Here is a 24,358-nt window from a genome sequence, read left to right as displayed (position 1 = left end):
CCCTGTTTTTAAGATTTTATTTATTGGGGTGCCTGGGTGGCTCAGTCGGTTAAGTGTCTGCCTTCAGCTCAGGTCATGATCCCAAGGTCCTGGGATCGAGCCCATCAGGCTTCCTGCTCACCAGGGAGCCTGCTTCTCCCTCTCCCACTCTCCCTGCTTGTGTACTTGGTCTCGCTGTGTTTCTCTCTGTCAAATAAATAAATAAAATCTTTAAAAAAAAAGATTTTATTTATTCATTTGAGAAAGAGAGAAAGCATTGGGGCAGGGAGCAGAGAGAGAGGAGAAGTAGATTCCCTGCTCAGCAGGGATGCAGGGCTGTATCCCAGGAAGGAGATCATGACCCGAGCCTGAAGGCTGACACTTAACCATCTGAGCCACCCAGGTGCCCCAATAAAAAAAATCTTGGGAAAAAAAAAAAAAAAAAGAAGAAAAGCTGTGTGCTATTAGTATTCACAATTATGTTAATTTCTGCATAATATCATGCAGATGTGATTTACCATAAAGTACTCAAGTATTCTCCTTTTATTAATTTTTTTTAAAGATTTTATTTATTTGAGAGGGAGTGTGCATGGGCAGGAGCAGGGAGAGGAGCAGAAGGAGAGGAAGAGGGAGAAGCCAACTCTCTGCTGAGCAGAGAGCCCACGCAGGGTTTGATCCCAGGATCATGACCTGAGCCAAGTGGAATGCAGACATTTAACTGACTGAGCCACCCAGGCACCCCTCCTTTTGTTATAAAATACCTTCCAATGATTGTCTCTGTCAAACAAGCAAATAAATAAATAAAATCTTTTTTTAAAAATGAAGCTTTGCATTCATTAACACCACTACTATTTTTGTGTAAGAATGATATTACTAACATCAAGAATTTCCCAAGATGTGCACAGCCACCTTCTCAGTTCTAGATATTACTACTCCCATGTTACTGATGGGAAAACAAAGGCACAGATAAGGGAATCATTTGCCAAATGTCACAAAGTTCAAAGAGAAGCATTCCTGGTTCTCTGCTTTGGTTCTGGAAGCTAAGCAAGTAACAAGACAAATTATAAAGAAAACAGGACCTCACTTAAACATGTTAGGTTATAAAGAAACAGAAAGACAGAAAGAGGTAGGTATTAAGAGTACATCAGATTATTGCTTAACATTATGCAAACTTTCAAAACATGGTCAATAAATTCAAGAAAAAGACTATGATTAACTTAGTTTATAATTCAACATTTGCTGGGCAAAACACTATAATGGTATATGTGGAGAGTATAATGAAGTCCTCCAATGGGAGACTCTCTTTCTACTTAAGTGACAATAATAACAGTTCTCTTAAACCATGAGTGGTGGCCTGAGAGACTAGGAAAAGGAAGTTTTGTAGAAGCTTGCTACCACTACTCAGTTTTCAAAGGCTTCTGTATGATAAGCTGCAACCTTCAACAGAAGAGGAAATGCCAGCTGGGCCCCAACCACCACCATTATTATTTCCTTCCTTAAAACTCATGTTTAAATCTTTGCCTGTATCCTTTATAAACACTTCTAATACTTAAGACACTCTTTATCTAGAGCAATCTTTTCTCTTTCACTTAATCCAAGATGTGTTCCTAAGGTGAATTTATTCAACCACCATGACATAACTTGTCTATCCACCCAGGCTAAGGTGAAAACAGAGAAAGCAGTTGGGTCTATATTCCATCTTTTTTCATGCTTCATTTGGAATCATTTTTCACCTCCAGGCCCTGCCTCTTGCCGTTCCTCTGACATCATGATATTCGTGTCCTTCTGTTCCAATCATATCTGTAAATATCTAATCCTGGACTGACATATTTTATCTATGCCTACAACTGTGCTTATTGTATAGCTGATAAATTTTTCCTTTCATTCACTTATAGCTATTTTCTAACTCATTCTGTGTAAAAACACTCTCCTCCTCATGTAATACTTAATTCTTCTCTTCTGAATCCTTTTCAGGAGGCTACTTTGCCAAGAACAAATATTTACATCCTGAAATATACCACCAAACACACATTCTCTTCCCTTTCTTAAAGGATATCTTTAATTCTACTTTAGATTCTACTCCCTAAAAGAGAATGTTTAGGGGGGAAAAAAGGTTTGCTTTATTCCTATCCTGAACGAACTGCTACTTTATTTATTTTTTTTTTAGATTTTATTCATTTATTTGAGAGAGAGAATGAGTGAGAGTGAGCATGAGAGGTGGAAGGTCAGAGGGAGAAGCAGCCCCCCTGCTGAGCAGGGAGAGCGACCAGGGACTGGATCTCAGGACTCCAGAATCACAACCAGAGTTGAAGGCAGTTGCTGAACCAACTGAGCCACCCAGGTGCCCTACTTTATTATTTTTTTTTAACGATTTATTTGTTTGAGAGAGAGAGTGCAAGCACATGAGTGGGAGGGGCCAAGGGATGGAGAGAGAATCTCAAGCAAACTCCATGCTAATTGCGGAGCCCAAGCCAGGGCTCAGTCTCATGACTCTGAGATCATGACCTGAGTCAACACCAAGAGTTCGATGCTTAACCAACTGCATCATAGTGCCCTCCAAGTGCTACTTAAAATATTTTTATATATGCCCTTAGTTTAGCAGATAAGATCTAGGTTTCCACTTTTATGTATTCTGAATGATGCCCTGAGCATCATTCTTTCCTAAGTCTTTCCTCTAAGATCTCTGACTTAAAAAGCAACACAAAAAGTTGAGGCCAAAAAAACTCTAGAAGCAGTGGAACAGCTGTATGGCAAGAGGCCTAAAGAAACAGAGTCCTCTGAAGATTTATCAGGAAGATGAGGACGTCGGAAAAGGGACAAAAAGAGAGGAAGAGGTTATCAACAGATGGGAGGGAACAGAAAGCAGAGTGAGGCAATCTCCTCCCAAAAGAAACTGATAGGAAAATAAGCAGTGAGAGGTTCTACATGTAGAGCCAAAATGTATCCAAGCCCCTAGATAAGGTTCACTTACCCCCCAGACACTTACCGTGTTGCATTTTGTGCCACACACCACTTGCCTATGATTTAGCCACTGAGATGCAAACACTTTATTAAGGGTCCCAAGGTGAAACTCTCTCTCCTTCAGGAGACTGGGAAGTTGCTGTGCTGCATAGCCATGCAACACTCGAGTATAGCTGGTTTCATTCTGAAGCCTGACTTCTCGATTCTTCAGGTAGTACACTAAGGATCTCTTCACTGGGGGGAGTCTTTTCCTTTTGTGCAATGAGTGATCCCAGCCAAACTGTGGAAAGCAACGTTAGAAATTAGGGCTTTGGCTACCTTCCTTCAGAACAAGGGATCCTTCTGTATCAGAGAACTCACCAAGAACTCATCCTGCAGGATTTACGTACAATAGAAATACAATTACAACAGAACAGAAATCTGAATATAGCAAGTCCAGTTTAACTCTTCCAACACTGAGAAGATGCTGCTCATAGACAAACCTACCTATGAGAAACAAGGGCTGAAAGACAATGGAAAGGAAGCAGAAAAGAGGTCAAAAGGTTTACTAGCTCTGTTAGGGCTGAAGGTTTCAGAGCCCCTTAAGTTATCCTTGATAGAGAACAGAATGAAGTACCAAATAATTACTACACTGACCTGGGCTGCATCTCTACCCAGGACCCTTCTTACTCTCAGTCTGTACTCCCTGTAGAGCATGGAGAGTGTAGCTGGGGCCAGCATGGGGTACCAGGCCTTCCAGGGATGCGCTATCAGGGCGACCCCGTCCCCAGGCCGACGCTCCAGGCCGTTGAAGAATTCGAAAAATCAAACACCAATGGGGTAGAAAGCATGGGAAATCAGAGTCCGAATATGCGTTCAACGAGAGCGTTATAGGGATGATATATGAGAACTGATGTTTTTTATACAGGTCCAAGAACCAAAAAGCCCATCTCAGGGCTTGAGGTATCCAGAGGGAAACTCCTTCCCATATAAGGGACGCAATCATCTCCACTTCCCAAGGGCCCGGAAGGGGGACTTCACTCTCCTTCCCATTACCTTCTGGGGGGTTTTGTTTCTGATCCCCCTCGACGTCGGTTTTCTTCCTCCAAAGCCAAGATTCTAGTTTCCCCTCAAGCTCCATTACCGGCTGTAGGCCTTCCGCGGAGTATGTATGCCTCGTTTCCAAGTTTCCCTTTAGCTCCTCATTCCTCCGGCCTTTCTGATCTCCTATGAACTCTCAGGGCCCGGCCCTGTCCCAAAAGGCTGGGGCTCTGCTCTTGCCCACCTCTGACTACAGACCTCCGTCCCCGGTTCCAGTTCCCTGACCTTAGAACCCTATTTCTCTCTGGGTGCTTCGGTGATTTAACCCGGGTCCAGGCCTCTTAGCCCTCACCTGTGGGCACTGAGCGTCGCTCCCAGCTCCTGGCGAGGCTGGCGCTTTCCGCTTCCTGCTAACTGCTTTCCGGGCCATAGTGGGCAGCGCCGCAGCGGCCCCGCAGCCACATGGGGCGGGGGTAGAGAGGGTTAGCAAGACGGCGGGTCATATACTGGGCCCCGGGGCCGCGCACTTTTGTGCGCCTGGCCCGGAAAACGGCCCGGACCCGGGAAGGCAGCAGAAGGAAAGGAGGGAGGGAGGACTGGGACCGGGAAAGGGAAAGGGAAGGGGTAGGGTAGGAAGGAACGAGAAGCTTTCAGACGAATGAGTCTGAAAGGACGGCGAGCGGCTAGAACCAAAACACCCCCTCCCCCTCGCCCGCGCTCCGTCACCCTTGCGCAGCCGCACTTCGCAGCCTGTCGCCACGGAGACGCTGCCGGGCCTTCAGGGGTGGGGTTTAGGGCCTGCAAGTGGAGAGTCCGCTGCAGTTGTTTTGCCGCGGCCCGCGCATTTCCAACGGTCGTCAGATGGCCGCTGTAGGTGGAAGACCTGGGGTCAGAGGAATCTGCGTTCTGGAGGTCGACCTCGGACCCTCGCCTGCCCATCCGCAAGCACCCGGAAGTGAGGACGATTGTCCTCGCTCCGGGAAGGAATGCCTCCCAGCACACGCCTTTACCCGGCAGCTGCCACTGGTTATCTCTTATTGAGCGCCGCACTTTCCCGGAACCTATCACAAACCGAGCGCTGACACCAAAGGCTGGACTCTGTGCGGGGAGGCAGGACCTCCTTCCTCCACCCTCGCAAGGTGAAGTCCGGCCCGGAATCAACAACCGCGTGGCCAGACTTTTCCTCTGAAGAGCACCTACCTGCCCTGCCTGGCATGACCAGCCCAGACTGCTCCCGCGGCCTCTGTCCTCTTCCCACCCCTCCAGAGCCCTCAAGCTCCATTCTCCGCTCAGTCTCCTGCCTCCCTGCTGGCCACCTGCCCCGCCTAACCCTTTCTCCTGCCCTGACCGCAACAGCCCTTCAAATCATCTTTCCCTCAGCTACGACCTTGCCTCCCTTTAGATTCTCATGACCTGCCGGCCAAACTGTCTTCTGTGCTTTCTGCAATAGACCTCACGCCTTAATTCATCTCTTTTTTACTTCTCCCATGCGGTCCTAAATTGAGGACAGGAGCAGGGGACTACTGCTGCCTGCCTCTCACTCGGGATGCTGGTTACATCTGAATGAGGGCAGATTGGGTGATATACTGAACCACAAAGAGTGGACGATGCTTGTCAGTCAGATAAGGGGGCTTCTTCAGGATCACCCTTGCCTCCATTTTCAGAAGATCTTGTAGGAATTTGCTGGCTTCCACGTTCCTCAGGCAAAGAAACCCTTTGAGGAAACAGGATGTTCTTGCTTAGGGTTGACCGGCCTCGGGCTGTAGTGCCCAGTTACCTGCTGCTTGCTTCAGGCCTCATACCTCCAGGGAGTTCTGTTGACCCATCTGAAGTTCTGCCTACAAGATTTGGATTTGTTTTCCAAGTCGAAACAAAGACCAGATTGAGACAGGGTCCTCTGCCATCCCAAGTGGGCACTGCCACTAATCTCAATGCCACCTTGGGAAAGGCAACCCCATCTTACTTGGTCAGGCCTATCCCTTAAGAGACATGCACGGAGTGAATGTCTTTTTGAGCCCATTGTTCCAGTTCTGTCTTGCCTCACAATGCCCTTGGTGACCCAGAAGCCCACTGGGCAAGAGCCTGGAATCCCTTTGAGAATCTTTGGGCTCATGATGAGCTGCACTTGGATCCTGGTATCTGCCCCTGTCAGAGGCTGCAGGCTAATCCTCAAGGTTAGTGCACTTCATCTTGGCATCCTAAGAACTAGCTCCAGTTTAACCTCCCAGCAGAGCTCACAATTTCTGTGGAATGAAGATTTACCTGGAAGTTTAAAAGTCCATGTTGCTTTTATTATTATTATTTTTTAAAGATTTATTTATTTACTTATTTGACACAGAGAGAGATCACTAGTAGGCAGAGAGGCAGGCAGAGAGAAGGGGGGAGGGGGGAAGAAGGCTCCCTGCTGAGCAGAGAGCCCCATGAAGGGCTTGATCCCAGGACCCTGAGATCATGACCTGAGCCGAAGGCAGAGGCTTAACCCACTGAGCCACCTAGGCGCCACTCTTTTATTATTTTTTTAAAGATTTGTTTATTTGAGAGAGAGCATGCGCAAGTGTGGAGGGACAGAGAGAGAATCTCAAGCCGACTTCCTTCTGAGCACAAGAGTCCAATGTGGGGCTAGATCTCACCACCCTGAGATCACTGCCTGAACCCAAACCAAGAGTCAGATGCTTAACCAACCTTCTTTCTCCCTCTGTCCCTCCTACTCACGCTCTTTCTCATCTCTCTCTCTCTCTCTCTCTCTCTCACTCTCTAATAAATAAAACTTTTTAAAAAAAGACCAAAAAATGGGGCACCTGGGTGGCTCAGTGGGTTAAGCCTCTGCCTTTGGCTCAGGTCATGATCTCAGGGTCCTGGGATTGAGCCCCACATCCGGCTCCCTGTTCAGCAGAGAGCCTGCTTCCCCACCCCCCCGCCTACTTGTGATTTCTTTCTCTCTGTCAAATAAATAAATAAAATCCTTTAAAAAAAAATCCTGTTGATGATACCAAGGATTGGTGAGGAGGTAGGATGACTGGAACTCTCATACATTGCTAGTGGGCATATAAATTGGTACAATTTGGAAAAATCTATGACAGTACCTACTATAGCTAGGTATGCGTACCTTATGATCCAGAACTTCTATTTCTGGGTAAACTACAGAAATGAGTGTTTATGTCCACTAAAGGACAAAAGAATATTCATAGTTTTATTCATAACAGCCATTAACAGGAAATAGTTCAAATGTCAGTCAATAGTAGATAAACTGAGGATTCCCATGATGACTTAATTAGGTTTGGTAATTTGCTATAATGGCTCAGAGAACTCAGGAAAATAATTTCTATTACCAGTTTATTATACAGGATATTATAAAAGACACAAATGAATAGCCAGATGAAGAAGTATATAGGATGAGGTCTGGAAGGGTCCTGAACACAGGAACTTCTGTCCCTGTGGAGTTTGGGGTGCACTACCCTCATGGCATGTGGATATATTCACGTAATTGGAAGCTCTCCACACCTCATAGTTTAAGGTTTATATGGAGGTTCCATTATGAAGGCATGATTAATTAAATCATTAACCTTTGGTAATTAATTCAATCCCCATTCCTTTTTCCCTTTTCAGAGGTTGAGGGGTTGAGCCTAAAAGTTCCAAACCTGGAATCACATGGTTGGTTCCTTTGGCAACCAGCCTCCATCCTGAAGCTATCTAAGGAACCATCTTGAGTCACTCCATTAACATAAACTCAGGTTTGGTTGAGAAAGACTTATTATAAATAACAAAAGATGTGCTTTTTCCACCATTATCACTTAGAAAATTACAAGAGTTTTAGAACTCTTGTGCCAGGAACCAGAACAAAGACCAAATAGGTATCTTATATTCCAATATCATAGTAGTAGAAATCAGAGTAGGGGCCCCTGGGTGGCTCAGTCGGTCATGTATCAGCTTTCAGCTCAGGTCATGATTCCAGGGTCCTGGGATCGAGCCCCACTCCCCACAAAGCAGAGGAGCCTGCTACTCCCCCTACTTATGCTCTCTCTCTCTGTCAAATAAATAAATAAAATCTTAAAAAAAAAGTCAAGGTAGTCATTACTAACTCTGCTAACTGGTTACTAATGGGAAGGAGAACACAGGAAGGCATCTAATGTGCAAGAAATTTTTTTGTTTAATATTTTATTTATTGGGGCACCTGGGTAGCTCAGTCCATTAAACTTCTGCCTTCAACTAATGGTATGATCTCAGGGTCCTGGGATGGAGCCCCACCTCAGGCTTCCCTGTGCAGTGGGGAGTCTGCTTCCCCCCTCCCCCTATGACTCCCCCCCCTGCTGGTACTTTCTCTCTCTTTCAAATAAATATGTTTTTTAAAAAAGATTTTATTTATTTATTTATTTGAGAGAGAGAGAGAAAGCAGACTCCCCACTGAGCTGGGAGCCCAAGGCAACATAGGGTTCAATCCTAGGACCAAGGATATACAACCAGAGCCAAAGGCAGACGCTTAACCGACTGAGCCACCCAGGTACCCTACATATTGTTCTTTTTTTTTTTTTAAGATTTTATTCATTTATTTGACAGACAGAGATCACAAGTAGGCAGAGAGGCAGGCAGAGAGAGAGAGAGAGGGAAACGGGCTCCTGCTGAGCAGAGAGCCCAATGTGGGGCTCTATCCCAGAACCCTGGAATCATGACCTGAGCTGAAGGCAGAGGCTTTAACCCACTGAGCCACTCAGGTGCCCTCATATTGTTCTTTTTAAAGATGATTTCAGGGGCGCCTAGGTGGCTCAGTTGTAAAGTGCCTGCCTTTGGCTCAGGTCATGATCCCAGGGTTGTGGGATGGAGCCCTGCATGGGGCTGGGCTCCCTGGTCAGCGGGAAGCCTGCTTCTCCCTCTCCCACTCCCTCTGCTTGTGTTCCCTCTCTCACTGTGTCTATGTCAAATAAATACAATTTTTTAAAAAATAAAATAAAAATGATTTCAAACACTATTTTACGGCTTTTTAAAAAATATATTTTATTTATTTATTTGACACAGAGAGAAACAGCGAGAGAGGGAACACAAGCAGGGGTAGCAGGAGAGGGAGAAACAGGCCTCCCACTGGCAGGGAGCCCGATGTGGGGCTTGATGTGAGGCTCCATCCCAGGACCCTGGGGTCATGACCTGAGCTGAAGGCAGATGCCTAATGACTGAGCCACCCAGGCGACCCTATGTTATAGCTTTAAATAAAAACCTTGACAGTTCTAATCGTCTTTACTCCCATCCCTCCAAGTCAGTCCTTGCAGCCTTTCCCTCACAATGTGATGTGCAGAAGGAGGCCCATCGATGGTCAGGGGACCCAGGACCTGCTTACCTCTTATATTCTCTTTGACTTGGTCTTGCCAGAAAGAATAAATAACAAGAAAATGTCTGAAATATTTGGACAAATATAATTATGTTATACATGCTCAGTAACAGTAATTCCTCCTGTTTATTTGCACGGATTCCTTGGAACAAACAAAGCAGATGTTGCCACAATTCCCTGTATGACTCTACCTTTAATGTGTTGGAGCTAATTAACTATCCTTGCTAGCAAAGGGCTTGGGAGGAAAGCGTTTCTGTTAGGAAAAAGGATTTGGGATTTTAATTCATACAAACCATAATAAAAACAGCAAGATGAGACCTGGAAGACATGGGAACATGAACAGGGACAGATGGTAAGCACTCAGTAACTGCTCTCTGGTGATGTAAAGATGTTAGAGGTCTCCAAGGCCTGTGGATGATAATATTTTTCAGATCCTGGGGCACAGATTACTAAAGATTGAAGATATTAGAGAGAAAACACATCTCGTTAAATTCATACTCTTACAGAAAACTGAAGCCAAAAAAGTCAAGTCATGCAATCAGACAGTGGATAAGTGAGGACTGGAACCCAGGATTTCTGCTCTAGTTTATTTTCAATTCTGCCACATTAAATATCTGGGTCCAGTTGAATTTGCAAGTGGTCTTTATTTTATAATTTTCCTAGTACTTTCATATTTTTTTCTTTTTTCAGAACCTGAAATATTTTACTAGAGCATCAACTACTGTGAGAGTAGAAATTCTATTTCTATATTTTATGTATAATTTGGTGCATACTGTTGGATTTTGTGGTTTTAAAAAATATTTAATAATTATATAATAATAATAATAACTTAATTATTTGACAGAGACATGGAGAGGGAACACAAGCAGGGGAAGGGGCAGAGGGAGAAGCAGGCTTCCTGCTGAGTAGGGAACCTGATGTAGGCCTTAGTACCAGGACCCTGAGATCATGACCTGAGCCAAATGCAGATGCTTAATGACTGAGCCACCCAGGCGCCCGGATTTTGTGTTAAGTACAGACAATTTCCAGTCCTTCAGGAACTGATTATAAATTTTGTAAATTATCCAGTTTCCTGGTTTTGCCTTCTGCCTTTTTTTTTTTTAGATTTATTTATTTATTTTAGAGAGAGAGAGCGTGCAAGTGAGGGGAGGTCTAGAGGGACAGAGAATTCTGAGGCAGATTCCTTGCTGGGTGCAGAGCCCTATGTGGGGCTAGAACCCTGGGATCATGTCCCAAGCTGAAACCAAGAGTCACCCACTCAACCCAATAATTTCTTATAACCATAAATCTAAGATTATTTAAAAATGGAAAGTTTGGACTATCTGACTGCCTCAGTTAGTAGAGTGTATGAATCTTGATCTTGGGGTTGTAGGTTTGCTCTCCACATTAGGTGTAGAAATCACTAAAAATAGAAATCTTAAAAAAAAATGGAAAGTTTAAGGGTGCCTAGGTGGCTCAGTTGGTTAAGCATCAGACTTTTAATTTTGGCTCAGGTTATTATCTTAGGGTTGTGAGATTGAGCCCCTTGTGAGGCTCAGGACTGGGTGTTGAGCTTGTTTAAGATTCTCTCTTGCCCTGTCTCTGCCCCTCCTGCCCACACTCTCCCTTTCTCTCTCTCTCTCTCTCTCTCTCTCTCTCTCTCAGAACAAGAAGAAGAAGAAGAAGAACAAGAACAAGAAGAAGAACAAGAACAAGAAGAAGAAGAAGAAGAAGAAGAAGAAGAAGAAGGACGCCTGGGTGGCTTAGTCAGTTAAGCCTCTGCCTTCAGTTCAGGTCATGATCTCAGGGTTCTGGGATGGAGCCCTGCACCAAGCCCCGTACCCCACACCAAGCCCCCCACCAGCACCCCTCACCCTACTGGGCTCCCTCTCCCTGCTCAGCGGGAAGCCTGCTTTTCCCTCTTGAACTCCCCCTGCTGTGTTCCTTCTCTCCCTGTGTCTCTTTCTGTAAAATAAATAAAATCTTACAAAAAAAAAGGAAAAAGGAAACTTTAGGGGTGCCTGGTTGACCTGGAAGAGCATGTGACTCTTGATCTTGGAGTCATGAGTTCAAGCCACAATGGGTATAGAGAGAACTAAAAAAATAAACAAAAAATTTTTTTTAAAAATTTATTTATTTGACAGAGAGAGATCACAAGTAGGCAGAGAGGCAGGCAGAGAGAGAGGGGATGGAGCAGGTTCCCCACTGAGCAGAGAGCCCAATGCAGGGCTCCATCCCAGGACCCTGAAATCATGACCTGAGCCAAAGGCAGAGGTATTAACCCTGAGCCAAAGGCAGAGGCATTAATCCACTGAGACACTCAGGTGCTCCCCCCAATTTTTTTAATGGAAAGTTTAAAAAATAAATAAATGAGTCAATTAAAAATTCCAAAAAGGATTTCCTAAAATGGAAAAGTACAGCTGTTGGTACTGAGTCCAAGCTTGTTCTGCTCACTACAAGAAAGGCCAAGTTGAGAAGCAAGATATTGCAGGAGGAAAGCAACTTTACTCAGAAAACCAGCAAACCAGGGAGATGGTGGACTATTGTCTCAGAGAACTGTATCCTCTCAGCGTGAAATTCACTCTTCTTTTATATTAGCAAAAGGGAGAAGTGGGGATGAGGGATTGAAATCAAACGGTGATTGACAGGGGCGCCTGGGTGGCTCAGTGGGTTAAAGCCTCTGCCTTCAGCTCAGGTCATGAGTGATCCCAGGGTCCTGGGATCGAGCCCCGAATTGGGCTCCCAGATTAGCAGGGAGCCTGCTTCCTCCTCTCTCTCTGCCTGCTTCTGTGCCTGCTTATGATCTCTGTCTGCCAAATAAATAAATAAAATCTTTAAAAAAAAAAAGAAAAGGTGATTGACATCTGTAAACATAGGAAGGTCATTAACTTCTTTGTCCTTGATCAGTTGATCTTTGTGTACAGACAGGAATCTGGTCATGTCATTCCTATAAATCTTAAATACAGCTGTGATTTTTTAAAAAAGATTTTATTTATGGGGTGTCTGGGTGGCTCAGTCATTAAGCGTCTACCTTTGGCTCGGGATCAAGCCCCACATCCGGCTCCCTTCTTGGTTAGAAGCTTGCTTCTCCCTCTCACACTCCCCCTGCTTGTGTTCTCTTTCTCGCTGTGTCTGTCTCTGTCAAATAAATATATAAAATCTTAAAAAAATATATTTTATATATTTATTTGGCAGAGAGCACAAGCAGGGGGAGTAGCAGGCAGAGGGAGAAGCAGACTCCCTGCTGAGCAGGGAGTCCACTGTGAGACTGGATCCCAGGACTCTGGGATCATGATCTGAGCCAAAGGCAGACACTTAACCAACTGAGCCACCCAGATGTCCCTAATTTTTTCAACATTCTAATTATATTTCCACCTTACTCTCAAAAGGTCCATAAAAGAGAAGAAGTTTCACTGATTCAGTAATCACTTCTTCGGCCCTGTTGTGTGATAGGTGTGGTAGATGTCAGAGATCTGACTTGGATCTCACCCTTGCCCTCAAGGAACAAGAATAGTAGGAGAAACTGTTGAACTAAAATATAGTCTAAGGACTTATGGGAGCTCAGTGGAGCAAGAGGATCTCGAATGGCTTCTTAAAAGAGGTCATCCTGGGGCACGTGGGTGGTTCAGCTGCTTAAGTGTCTGGCTCTTGATTTTGGCTCAGATCATGATCTCAAGGTTGTGAGATGGAGCCCAGGGTGGCTCCTGCTCAGCAGGGAGTTTGCTTGAGATTTTCTCTCCTCTCTCTCTCTCTCCCTCTGCCCCTCCCCTCTATTCCCATGAGCTCCTTGTCTAAAAAAGAAAAAAAAAAGAGGTTACATAAACTAATTCTTGAAGGATGTAGAGAGTTTTAAGGGAGAACGATGGATAGAAACTAGCATTGATTAGAAGGGTGAAGGACAGTGACTGCTAATTGTTCCCTAATATGCCCATCTTCCAGCTGGTAATAGATTCCTCTTAAGCTTAGCTGGGTGCTTGGCAGTCAGCTATTCTACACTTTAAACTTCTTTTGCAGCTGAGTCGAACAATATGACTATCTTTTGGCCAAAAGGGAAGTCAGCTGAAATGATCTTGGCAACTCTCAGGTCACACCTTTAACAGGAAGCTGGTTAGCCTTCTCTTCCTCTCTGGGGGATGAAGTAATGGTGAGTCAACTTTAACCTTGTGGATGAGGATAATAACAGCACAGTGGAGTAACAAGATGGACGGAATTGAGTCCCAGGAGGACCTTGGGTAGCAGAGCCCTTGATCTGACCAGTCTTCATGTCTACCAACTCAGACTTTTACCTAGGAGAGGAAGAAACTTTCACCTTGATTAAGCCACTGATGTTTTTGTCTCTACCTAGTCAATATGTTAAGAGAAGCAGGAAGAAGAGAGGAAAGGCCATGAGAATATGAAATCTACTTAGAAAGCCAAAGTCTCTTTCTCTTTTTTCCTTACCTTCCTTCTTTTTTTTAGATTTTATTTATTTATTTGAAAGAGAGAGAGTGCCCACATGCGTGGGGGAGGGGCAAAGGAAGAGGGAGAAGCAGACTCCTGGCTGAGCCCAGAGCCCAACCTGGGGCTCAACCCCTCCACCCAAAGATTATAACTTGAGCAGAAATCAAGAGTCAGACTCTCAACCACTGAGCCACCTAGGTGCCCACCCATAGTATTTTTTTTTTAAGATTTTATTTATTTATTTGACAGACAAAGATTCCAACTAGGCAGAGAAGCAGGCAGAGAGAGAGAAAGGGAGAAGCAGGCTCCCCGCTGAGCAGAGAGCCCGATGCCAGGCTCGACCCCAGACCCTGGGATCATGACCTGAGCTGAAGGCAAAGGCTTTAACCCACTGAGCCACCCAAGCACCCCCACCCATAGTATTTTTTAATATAAACTTATGCTTGTCACATGTATACTTGATAAAAATTTTCCTTGTTTGTGGCTTGTATTTTCTCTGTGTCAGCTGCTGCCTTTCGAAGAGAAATTTTTAATGTTAAAGTTACTTATTAGTCATTGCAATTTTTTGCACCTTTTTTTAAAAAGATTTTATTTATTTATTTGAGAGAGAGAACAAATGGAACGAGTGGGCAGAGGGAGAAGCAGGCTCCCCACTGAGCCTAGAGTCGATGCAGGGCTCGATCCCAGGACCCTGGGATCATGACCTGAGCCGAAGGCAGAGGCTTTAACCCATTGAGCCACCTATGTACCTCACATCTTTTAACTCTTAAGAAAATCATTACTGTTAGGTAAAAATTCCTCTGTACAGGGTGAAAAATGGCCTTCTTGTTTCCTGAAATTTGTAACTTTGCTTTTTGTGTATTATTACAATACTTATAATTTTTTTTTTTTTTTAATGTGAGAGTGAGGCAGAGTGAGAAATGGCACAGGGTGGGGGATGGGCAGAGGGAGAGGGAGAACCAGGTTCTCCACTGAGTGGGGAGCCTGCTATGGGGTTCAATCTCGGGACCCTGGGATCATGACCTGAGCCGAAGGCAGACAATTAACAACTGAGCCACCCAGGGGCCCCCTTCCCTTCCTTTCTTTGAATCCATCCTCCTTTTCCTGTCGTTATATATAAATGTGTTCACACATACATACACATAGACGCACACACACACACACATCTTTGCTCTTTTATATACCACTGGTTCCATATTTTTAGCTCTAGACATATCAATGGACTCATATCTTCTGTGTTTTTCCTGCTAATTCCACCTTCCAGTAAAATAGCCCTAAGGATGGAAACCATTTCTTCCCTCAGAAGCTCTCCCCACAGCACAGCAAGGCAGTAGGCATCTGGCCAGGCAGTGGACAGGCACATCTCCCTTGTCAGAGAGAGCAGAGGAGATTGCCTTCCTTGTACAGTTGGATTCGTAGGGAATAAAGGAACTGTCTTCTTTCTGGGAAGCTTTCTCTATTTTTGTAAAAGGGCATTTGAGGAAGTCTTCAATGTGGGAATTGCAGATGTCTTATGTTCTCTTTTTCCATCAAAACTTCTGCTTTCTTGGGGCACCTGGGTGGCTCAGTGGGTTAAAGCCTCTGCCTTCAGCTCAGGTCATGATTCCAGGGAGCCTGCTTCCACATCTCTCTCTGCCTGCCTCTCTGCCTACTTGTGATCTCTGTCTGTCAAATAAATGAATAAAATCTTTAAACAAACAAACAAACAAAACAAAACAAAAAAATCTTCTGCTTTCTTTTCGCCAAAACCTCTAACTTCTTATTACCATACAGGGTCTTGTATTATTTTGATCTTCATAGTATCTATGTTTTTGATACCAGAATCCTGATTTTACTCTCAATTTTAGTTTACATGGTTTGGCCTAGAGTTGACCCAACCATTTCACTCTAGGATTGGATACATAATCTAGTTCTGGTCCAAAGCTGGAAGTATTAGGGACAAGGCTTTCATAATGCAGGAGTTACTATACTAGAAGAAAACAAGACTGGAGCTGCTGGAATCAGCTTGCCATCCCATGGGGAAGCCTAAGAATACAGTCAACACTGAGGAAAACAATCAAGAGATAGAAACCACCCCTAATAAATCTGTCTGGGAACCTCCTGCAGTTTCAGTAGACTTTCCCTTACTTGCAACCAAACATGTTTTGATAATCCACGGGGGATATCAAAACCATTTCTCAACTCCCTAAGTGACCCTTTGGCATATACTATGCGTACCCAAATGTTTCTTTTTCTTTTTTTTCTTTTTAAAGATTTTATTTATTTATCAGACAGAGAGAGAAAGAGAAATACAGAGACAGAGAGCTCAAGCCGGGCGAGGGGCAGAGGGAGAGGGAGAAGCAGACCCCCGCTGAGCAGGGAGCTCAACATGGGGTTCAATCCCAGGATCCCAGGATCAGAGCTAAAGGCAGACGCTTAACTGACTGAGTCACCCAGGCGCCTCCTAAATGTTTCTTTTTAAAAAAAATTTACTTACACTCTATCTTATTCCAGAAAGTATTGTCAGTCCCTTCTAGCAAAAAACTCCTTTCTCTATGTCCTGAACATTTTGTTTGGGAAAAAAGTATCACCTGAAATTTAGGGTTCTTAATCCTGCCTCCACCACTTGTTAACAATGAGCCTCTGAACAAATCGGGGTGGGGGGTAAATCTGAACCTTGGTGGTTTCTTTATCTGTTAAATGGATATATGATTATGTACGTGTTGTTGAAATATACTGCAGACCATATGAGATCATATATATAAATTGTAAAATGCTTTAAACATGTTCAGAATTATAATAAAATGGGGTTTCAGCATCTACGGATATCCTTCTTCTTTTCTATAGCCTGATTCTGCTGTGAAATTTGGGGTGGAGTGGAATGGATCTGGCCACATCATCCATGATGTCGTGCCCATTTTCTCAAATCCTAGCCAATAGTGACTATTGTCACTGTCTTAATATTTGCTAGTTTGAAAAAAACCCCAGCTACTTGCTACATTTTAACCTGCTAATGATGTATCCAGTCACCTGGAGATGGTTTAAAAAATCTCCTAAATCAACATCCCAAAGCCTTCAGAAAGAGCAGACCAACAACTGCATTTCTCCTACCCAGGCACCAGCTGATTGCTCAGCATGGTAGTTAGATAAAGCAGTTGGCCAGAGGCCTTTGCAAGCTGTTGTAGCAACAGAAAAGAAGACCTCTGCTTCTGCCTTACTTGTTGTGTGAATGAATGAACACATGCCCCTAGTGAACCTATTAAATCATGGCCCAATGATCTACATCTCTTCAAGTCCATTTCAGTTCATGCCTGGTGCCTTCTGAAATCATTGCATAATCCAGTTCAACTTTCTCCTGTTGGGAGTAAGCATCTGGATGAGGGACTCACTCATATATTTAAAATATAAAAGAGTGATTGGGAAGACAGGTAAAGTCATATTCTATTCTATTTTGTAATCCTTTATGCTTTTTTTAAAAAGATTTTTCTTTTTTTTTACTTATTTATTTGACAGAGAGAGAGAGAGAGACAGTGAGAGAGGGAACACAAGCAGGAGGAGCAGGAGAGGGAGATGCAGACTTCTGGAGCAGCAGGGAGCCTGATGTGGGGCTTGATCCTAGGGTCCTGGGCCAAAGGCAGACACCCAATGACTGAGCCACCCAGGTGCCCCTATGCTTTTCAAAATACCACAGCACTTCTTCTACTTGAGTCTTTCAAAATCTCTGAACACTATTATCCCTATTCTAAAGAGGAAGGATTTGAGGTTCAAAGAGGTGAGGCAGCTTGCATAAAACACATAGTGAGTTAGTTACTGGCAGAGACAGGACCGAAACCTTATCAATTGCCATCCAATTTTCCCCCATATCACACTATTAGGGCATCACTCACCCTCTGTAGTGATGTGATCAATACAAAGGCCTAGGGGCACCTGGCTGGCTCAGTCAGAAGAGCATGCGACTCTTAATTTTGGCGTTGTGAGTTCAAGCCCCACAATAGATGTAGAGATTACTTTAAAAACAAAAACAAAAAAACTTCATAAACTACAAAGACCCATCACACTCTGGGAAGTTCATTCTACACACAGGTAGCTCAGCTAAGATCATTTATCTCTCCTGTCCTTTTTTGTTTTGTTTCAAAGATTTTATTTATTTGAGAGAGAGAAAGAGAGCACAAGCAGAGGGAGTGGCAGGCAGAGAGAGAAGCAGGCTCTCTGCTAAGCAAGGAGCCTGATATAGGACTCCATCCCAGGATCCTGGGATCATGACCTGAACTGAAGGTAGCTGCTTAATCAAGGGAGCCACCCATGAGCCCTACTCCTGTCCTTTGTAAAGTCCCTTCTCCTTGGCCAGAGTCAAAGGGTACTTCTTGAACCAGATCCTGCACACTTGTCACCATGAGTTTGTAATCAGATCTAGTGACAACTAGTTAAGGGTCGGGGTAGTTATCCATTCCAACTAGTTAAAGGTGGGGTCAAAATCAAGTGGTAATCACCAGTCCAGGCTCCTAGGTCAGGTCGTAACATTACTGAGTATGTCGACAATGGAGTTTTTCGATGATTAATGGGAATTCAACTGAAATAATCAGCAAGAACCCATAAGAGAGAAATTTCTGGCTATAGCCAAGAGATCATATTTCAGCCAATTCTCCTTAATGTATGAGCCAGATGGGAGAGAGTGTGGGGCCCAGAAGAAGAGCAAGGGATCAAATGACTCAGGAAGGGAACTTGACTGGCTCAGTTGGTAGAGCATGTATGTGACTCTTGGTCTTGGGGTGGCCAGTTTGAACCCCATGTTGGGTATAGAGTTTACATAAAAAACAAGGCAAAGCAAAACAAAATAAAACAACAATGATTCAGGAAATTGTAAAAAAGTAAGATGAGGGGACGTCTGGGTGGCTCAGTCGGTTAAGCACTTGCCTTCAGCTCAGGTCATGATCTCAGGGTCCTGGGATTGAGCCCGGCACTGGGCTCCCTGCTCAGCCAAGAATCTGCTTCTCTCTCTCCCTTTGCCTCGTCGCGCCCCCCCCCCCAATGTGTTCTCTTGCTCTCTCTATCTGAAATATATAAGTAAAATCTTAAAAAAAGGAAGATGAAAACCCCTAGTGCTTCTGGAAAGGAATATCAAGATGTAGCATCTTAGCTAAGCAAAGATTCAAAGGGCTTTTCACATCTTCCCTTCCGTTCTTTTTTAAGGATTAAAAATACTGGGAATTTAATTTCACTAATTACTTGGAAGACCATCTGTGCCCTGACTTGATGCATTGAACCCCTGCTCTGGTGAAGGAAGCACGTGCTAATCTGGCCAATCCTCCCTTTCTCCAGCCTTCTTCACTCCCATCCCTACCATCTGGCTATGGGATCACTTTTTTCAGAGGGCTGGGAGATGGGGCTCTAGGCTGAAATCCTCTCCATCCAGCTGTGCCACTGATACCCTGGGGACTGGCAAACATCAGAGAACCATTTGACATCAGCTTACTCTTGGCCACTAACTGATATCCAAGAGCTGCGTGTGGGTGAAAAAGTGAACACCCCCCCCAACACACCCCATGGAGACTTTTGCAGCTTTATCTCCCTTTTGCAGACCTGACTTTTAAGTTCAAGGCTGAGTCATCAGGGTGAGGATGGGAATATCTTTTCTACAGTTAAATACAGGTTAGTGACATTATAGCAGAATTCTAGTAAAGGTAGTATATTGGTCTGGTGGAAATTTATTCTCTATAGTGAAAAATCGTGAGCAAAAACTTTCTTTTTTTAAAAAATATTTTATTTATTTATTTGACAAAGAGAGAGAGAGAGAGATCACAAGTAGGCAGAGAGGCAGGCAGAGAGAGAGGGGGAAGCAGGATCCCCGCTGAACAGAGAGCCTGATGCGGGGCCCGATCCCAGGCCTCTGAGATCATGACCTGAGCCAAAGGCAGAGGCTTAACCCACTGAGCCACCCAGGCGCCCCGAGCAAAAACTTTCTGATTACTATTTATCATCTAGAATGAGGAGAAAGTTGGTTAAGTTCTTGCATCTTTCTTTCTTTCTTTTTTGCCTTTGAGCAATTTCCCCTCAATTTCATCTACTCCTCCCTAGTCTCCAAAGAATATGGGGGAAAAAGAAAATAGAGCTAAAAATGAGGGCAAGAGGATATAGAAAAGGAAGAAAGTTGCTTATTTCAAAAGGTGGTCTACTTTTCTAACCCACTTCTCTTTTATATAGCACTGTTCACTCTACCCAGCCATTTCTAAGACTGATCTGCTCTCCACCTCTCCATCCTCAGTCTTCCAGAGAGTGCCCCCCACCCTTTCTAAAAAATAATCTCTAGGCCCAACATGGGACTTGAACTCAGAAGCCCAAGATCAACCGTCTCATGCTCTACAGACTAAACCAGCCAGGTGCCCCCAAGAACCTCCTCCTTTACTGGAATAAGCCACACCCCTTGGTTCAGAACGCCTGGCTGGTCAGGGCACAAAGTCCGTGAAGTGGGACCTTGCCCTTCCCTCTGCCTGTGTTTTAGGAGAATTTTGTTGTGTTTCTGAGTGTAATGCCCCCAGGCAATCAGTGTGAGCTCACAGGTTTTTTTTTTTCAATCACTCTCACTAGTTGGAAATGCTGCTCCTTTTTCTGGTAAATCTTCCGGCCTGAGTTACCATCAGAAGAGTCACAGTGAATCACCTGATGGCGGGGCTGTTTCTGGGGCCTGGAGGTACAGTAGGAAGGACCTCTACCCTCTGAGGAATTGATGTCTGAAGTACTTGAAGCACAAATTTTAGGTAACATTTTTAGGAAACAATTTGGATAACACAGAGTATAGCTCTTTGCTTTGTCTGTGGAAGCAGAAATCAGAGTTGGGGGGCCCTCAAAGATAAGCAAATCTGACTCTCTTATTATGTCAGAGAGGAAACTGAGACCCTCTCCTCTCGCCAAGAATGACCAGTAAAGTGAAAATCCTCTGGCCCCGGTCCAGTCAGGGCAGGAGAGTGCTGTGCAATGGAATGGTTGAGAGTGCCAGTTTTGAAGTCAGAGGAACTTGGGTTGAAAGCCAGTGATACTGGAAAATAACTTCCATTCTCTAAACCTGTATTCTTCACTATAAATTTGGGTTAATAGTATTATCTATCTCATGGGACTATTAGGAGAATTAAATGCAAAGATGGATATAAGGCACTATGTTCAGAACATATTAAGCGTTTGAAAAATGGCTAATATTATCTATTTCATTAAACTATTTTTTTTCTACTCTTCTAATCAGTAACAGAAGAAATAAAGGGAATAGCCACTCGCTGCCAAGGGAGCCCTGGCTTGAACAGTCAAGTTACTCAGGAGACTCAGAGAAAGTAATTACTTCTTTCCAGTGATGGGAAAACTGAGGAATAGTGGAAATTTAATCTTCTGCCCAGTAGAATAGCCTCGTGTAACAGAAAGAGCATAGGTTTTAAAGACAGGGTTTTGACCTTAGTTCAAATGCTGGTTATACTGCCTAGCTCCTTCATGATCTTGGGTAAATTACATAAATTACATAACCTCCTTGACCCTTTCTTCTTCTTCTTCTTTTTTTTTAAAGATTTTATTTATTTTATTTATGGGGCACCTGGGTGGCTCAGTGGGTTGATCCTCTGCCTTCGGCTCAGGTCCTGATCCCAGGGTCCTGGGATCGAGCCCCACATCGGGCTCTCTGCTCAGCAGGGAGCCTGCTTCCCCGTCTCTCTCTGCCTGCCTCTCGGCCTACTTGTGACCTCTCTCTGTGTCGAATAAATAAATAAAATCTTAAAAAAAAAAAAAGATTTTATTTATTTACTTGACAGAGATCACAAGTAGGCCGAGAGGCAGGCAGAGAGAGAGAGAAGGGAAGCAGGCGCCCTGCTGAGCAGAGAGCCTGACGTAGGGATCCATCCCAGGACCCTGAGATCATGACCTGAGCTGAAGGCAGAGGCTTAACCCACTGAGCCACCCAGGCGCCCTCCTCCTTGACCCTTTCTAAGGGATGTTAATATCTATCACGTAGGGTTATTGTGATGAATAAATGAGATGTATGTGTATGCCAAACATATGCTAAGCTATGGTGGTATCTATTGTTTTTGTCTATACTAATACCTGATTTCCCTTTTCCTAGTAGCGTATTTTGATTTTTCCTTGAGGGTACTACCTTTCTCCTGCTGCATACTCTAATGGTAGATCTGTCAGTTAAGATGCCTTTCTGCTCTGGCTGAGTGGGCAGCTGACCTGATTGAGGCTAGCCAGATCCTTAATTCCTATAATTTGCCTCCTTTGAAGGGTGAATCAGAGATGGACATGGGTTGGAGCTGATTGATGCCAGGTGTCACCCTGAAGCGACTAGCCAATAGTTCTTGCCATCTAGATTCCTGGAGCCATCTGGTTCTTGTCTTTTCTAAGGCCTGGTAGTTCAGCTGTTCTTTCAAGACTGCCGGCACCTGCATATCTTTCCAAGAACTTCCTTTCCTTTTCTTTCTTTCTTTTTTGGTGTAAGACTATTTATTTATTTGAGAGAGAGAGAGAAAGAACAAGCAGTAGGGAGGCAGAGAAAGAGGGAGAAGCAGACTCCTCTCTGAACTGGGAGCCCAATGCTGGGCTTGATCCTAGGACCCTGGGATCATGACCTGAGCTGAAGGCAGATGCTTAACTGATTAAGCTGCCCAGGTGCTCCAATAACTTCCTTTTTCTGTATAGAAAAAGTTTCTGTTACTTGCAACCTCAGAACACTGCTGCACAGATGTTAGAGAAATGCTAGTTCTTTCTTATTTGTTTACCTGCTCCTGGCAATCCCCATACTCTCATATTGTCAACACATATGGAGTATTCTGCTTCAGGACAACCTAAACAGTGGACTTTTTATTGTACTTAGACTGGAATCAGTCTATATTGTCAATTCAGGTGATATTCCCAATCTATCAGGAAATCTTATCAGTTCTACATTTAACAGATGTGGAATCTGGGACACCTGGGTGGCTCAGTTGGTTAAGCATCTGCCTTCAGCTCAGGTCTTGATCATAGGGTCCTGGGATCAAGTCCTGCATCAGGCTCCTTGCTCGGCAGGGAGCCTGCTTCTGCCTCTGCCTTGCCACTCTCCCTGCTTCTGTGCTCACTCTGTCTCTCTCACTGACAAATAAATAGAATCGTTAAAAAAAAGGATAAAACATGTAGAGTCTGATCACCTTTCAACTCTTTACTACATCACTAGTGTACGCTACTGTCATATCTAGCCTAGAGTACATACTATAATCATTTCTTAACTGTTCTCCATGTTTTCATTCTTGCCCTTTTATGATCCATTCACCACCCAGGAGCCAGTGAGATCCTTTTTTTTTTTTTTAATTTTATTTATTTATTTGACAGACAGAGATCACAAGTAAGCAGAGAGGCAGGCAGAGAGAGGAAGGGAAGCAGGCTCACCGCTGAGCAGAGAGCCAGATGCCTGGCTCGATCCCAGGACCCTGGGATCATGACCTGAGCTGAACGCAGAGGCTTAACCCACTGAGCCACCCAGGCGCCCCACCAGTGGGATCCTTTTAAAATATAAACCAGGGATGCCTGATTGGCTTGGTCAGTAGAACATGGAATTCTAGATCTTGGGATTGTAAGTTTGAGCCCCACACTGGGTATAGAGATTACTTAAAAATAAAAATCTTGGGGCGCCTGGTTGGCTCAGCTGTTAAGCGTCTGCCTTCGGCTCAGGTCATGATCCCAGAGGGAGCCTGCTTCTCCCTCTCTCACTCCCCTTGCTTATGTTCTCTCTCTAGCTGTGTCTCTTTCTGTCAAGTAAATAAATAAAATCTTAGGAAAAAATTTAAAAAAAAATCATAAATATAAGTCAGAGCACAGTACACACTAGCTCTAACCCTCCATGATTTCCCCCACTTTTAAAAAATAACATTAAAGTCTTTCTAGGACATTACAAGACTGTATGATCTGACTCTTGGCCACCTCTTCCATCTTACTCCCTTCTACTTTCATCCTCCCTCACTGTTTTTCACCAACACTGGCTTTGCTGCTCCTTGAACACGTTAAGCATTTTCTTCTCTTAGACCTTTGTACTTATTGTTCCCTAAGTGTCCCCTTCTCCATGTACTTGCATGAGTTTCTACTCTTTCACTAGTACATGGTGCATAGATAGCAAAAAGACACTTGTTGAATTAATGAATGGATAGAATTTTGGTACATGAATAAAATGGGATCGTATGAAATTGTTAGAAAAGAATAAGGTAGGGCACAGGGGTGGCCTAGTCGGTCAAGTGTCTGTCTTTAGCTCAGGTTGTGATCCTAGGGTCCTGGGGTCGAGTCCCTCATTGTTGGGCTCCCAGCTCAGTGGAGAGTCTGCTTCTCCTTCTCTCCTTGCTCCTCTCCCTGCTCATGCTCTCTCTTTCTCTTTCAAATAAATAAATAAAATCTTTTAAAAAAGAAAAGAATAAGGTAGAACGTCCTAGTATGTAATGACCTCTAAGATATAATGTGAAGTCACGAAGGAAAGAAAGAAATATATAGTATATTGTATGGAATAGGCTTTCATTTGTGTAAAAACGATATATATTTCTGGAAGTTTGCATAATGGGGCATTTGGGTGGCCCAGTTGGTTAAGCATCAACTCTTGATCTTGATCTTGATCTTATGGTTGTGAGTTTGAGCCCCAGCCCCATGTTGGGCTCCACTCAGGGCAGGGAGCCAACTAAAAGAAAGGAATGAAGG

At 44.1% G+C, this 24,358-nt stretch overlaps 1 protein-coding gene across 2 annotated transcripts in view; it reads right to left on the bottom strand.

Moving 5' to 3' along the window:
* The window catches only part of DCAF12 (DDB1 and CUL4 associated factor 12), a 28,499-nt gene extending 23,579 nt beyond the window's left edge, over nucleotides 1–4,920 (bottom strand). Inside the window, exons 1-2 of one of the 2 annotated variants that reach the window (XM_046023084.1) lie at nucleotides 4,313–4,920; nucleotides 2,966–3,220 (exon numbers count right to left, since the gene is read on the bottom strand). In XM_046023084.1, the coding sequence (XP_045879040.1) occupies nucleotides 2,966–3,220; nucleotides 4,313–4,390 (333 nt within the window). In that variant the 5' untranslated portion in view covers nucleotides 4,391–4,920. The remainder of the gene's footprint in view (nucleotides 1–2,965; nucleotides 3,221–4,312) is intronic. The other variant, XM_046023085.1, reaches the window with a different exon arrangement.
* Between the last annotated feature and the right edge of the window lie 19,438 nt (nucleotides 4,921–24,358).

The sequence above is a fragment of the Meles meles genome, chromosome 11 (assembly GCF_922984935.1).
Source record: "Meles meles chromosome 11, mMelMel3.1 paternal haplotype, whole genome shotgun sequence".
Lineage (NCBI taxonomy): Eukaryota > Metazoa > Chordata > Mammalia > Carnivora > Mustelidae > Meles > Meles meles.
The sequence above is the reverse complement of the archived record's forward strand: the minus strand, read 5'-3'. Positions and strand labels throughout refer to the sequence as shown.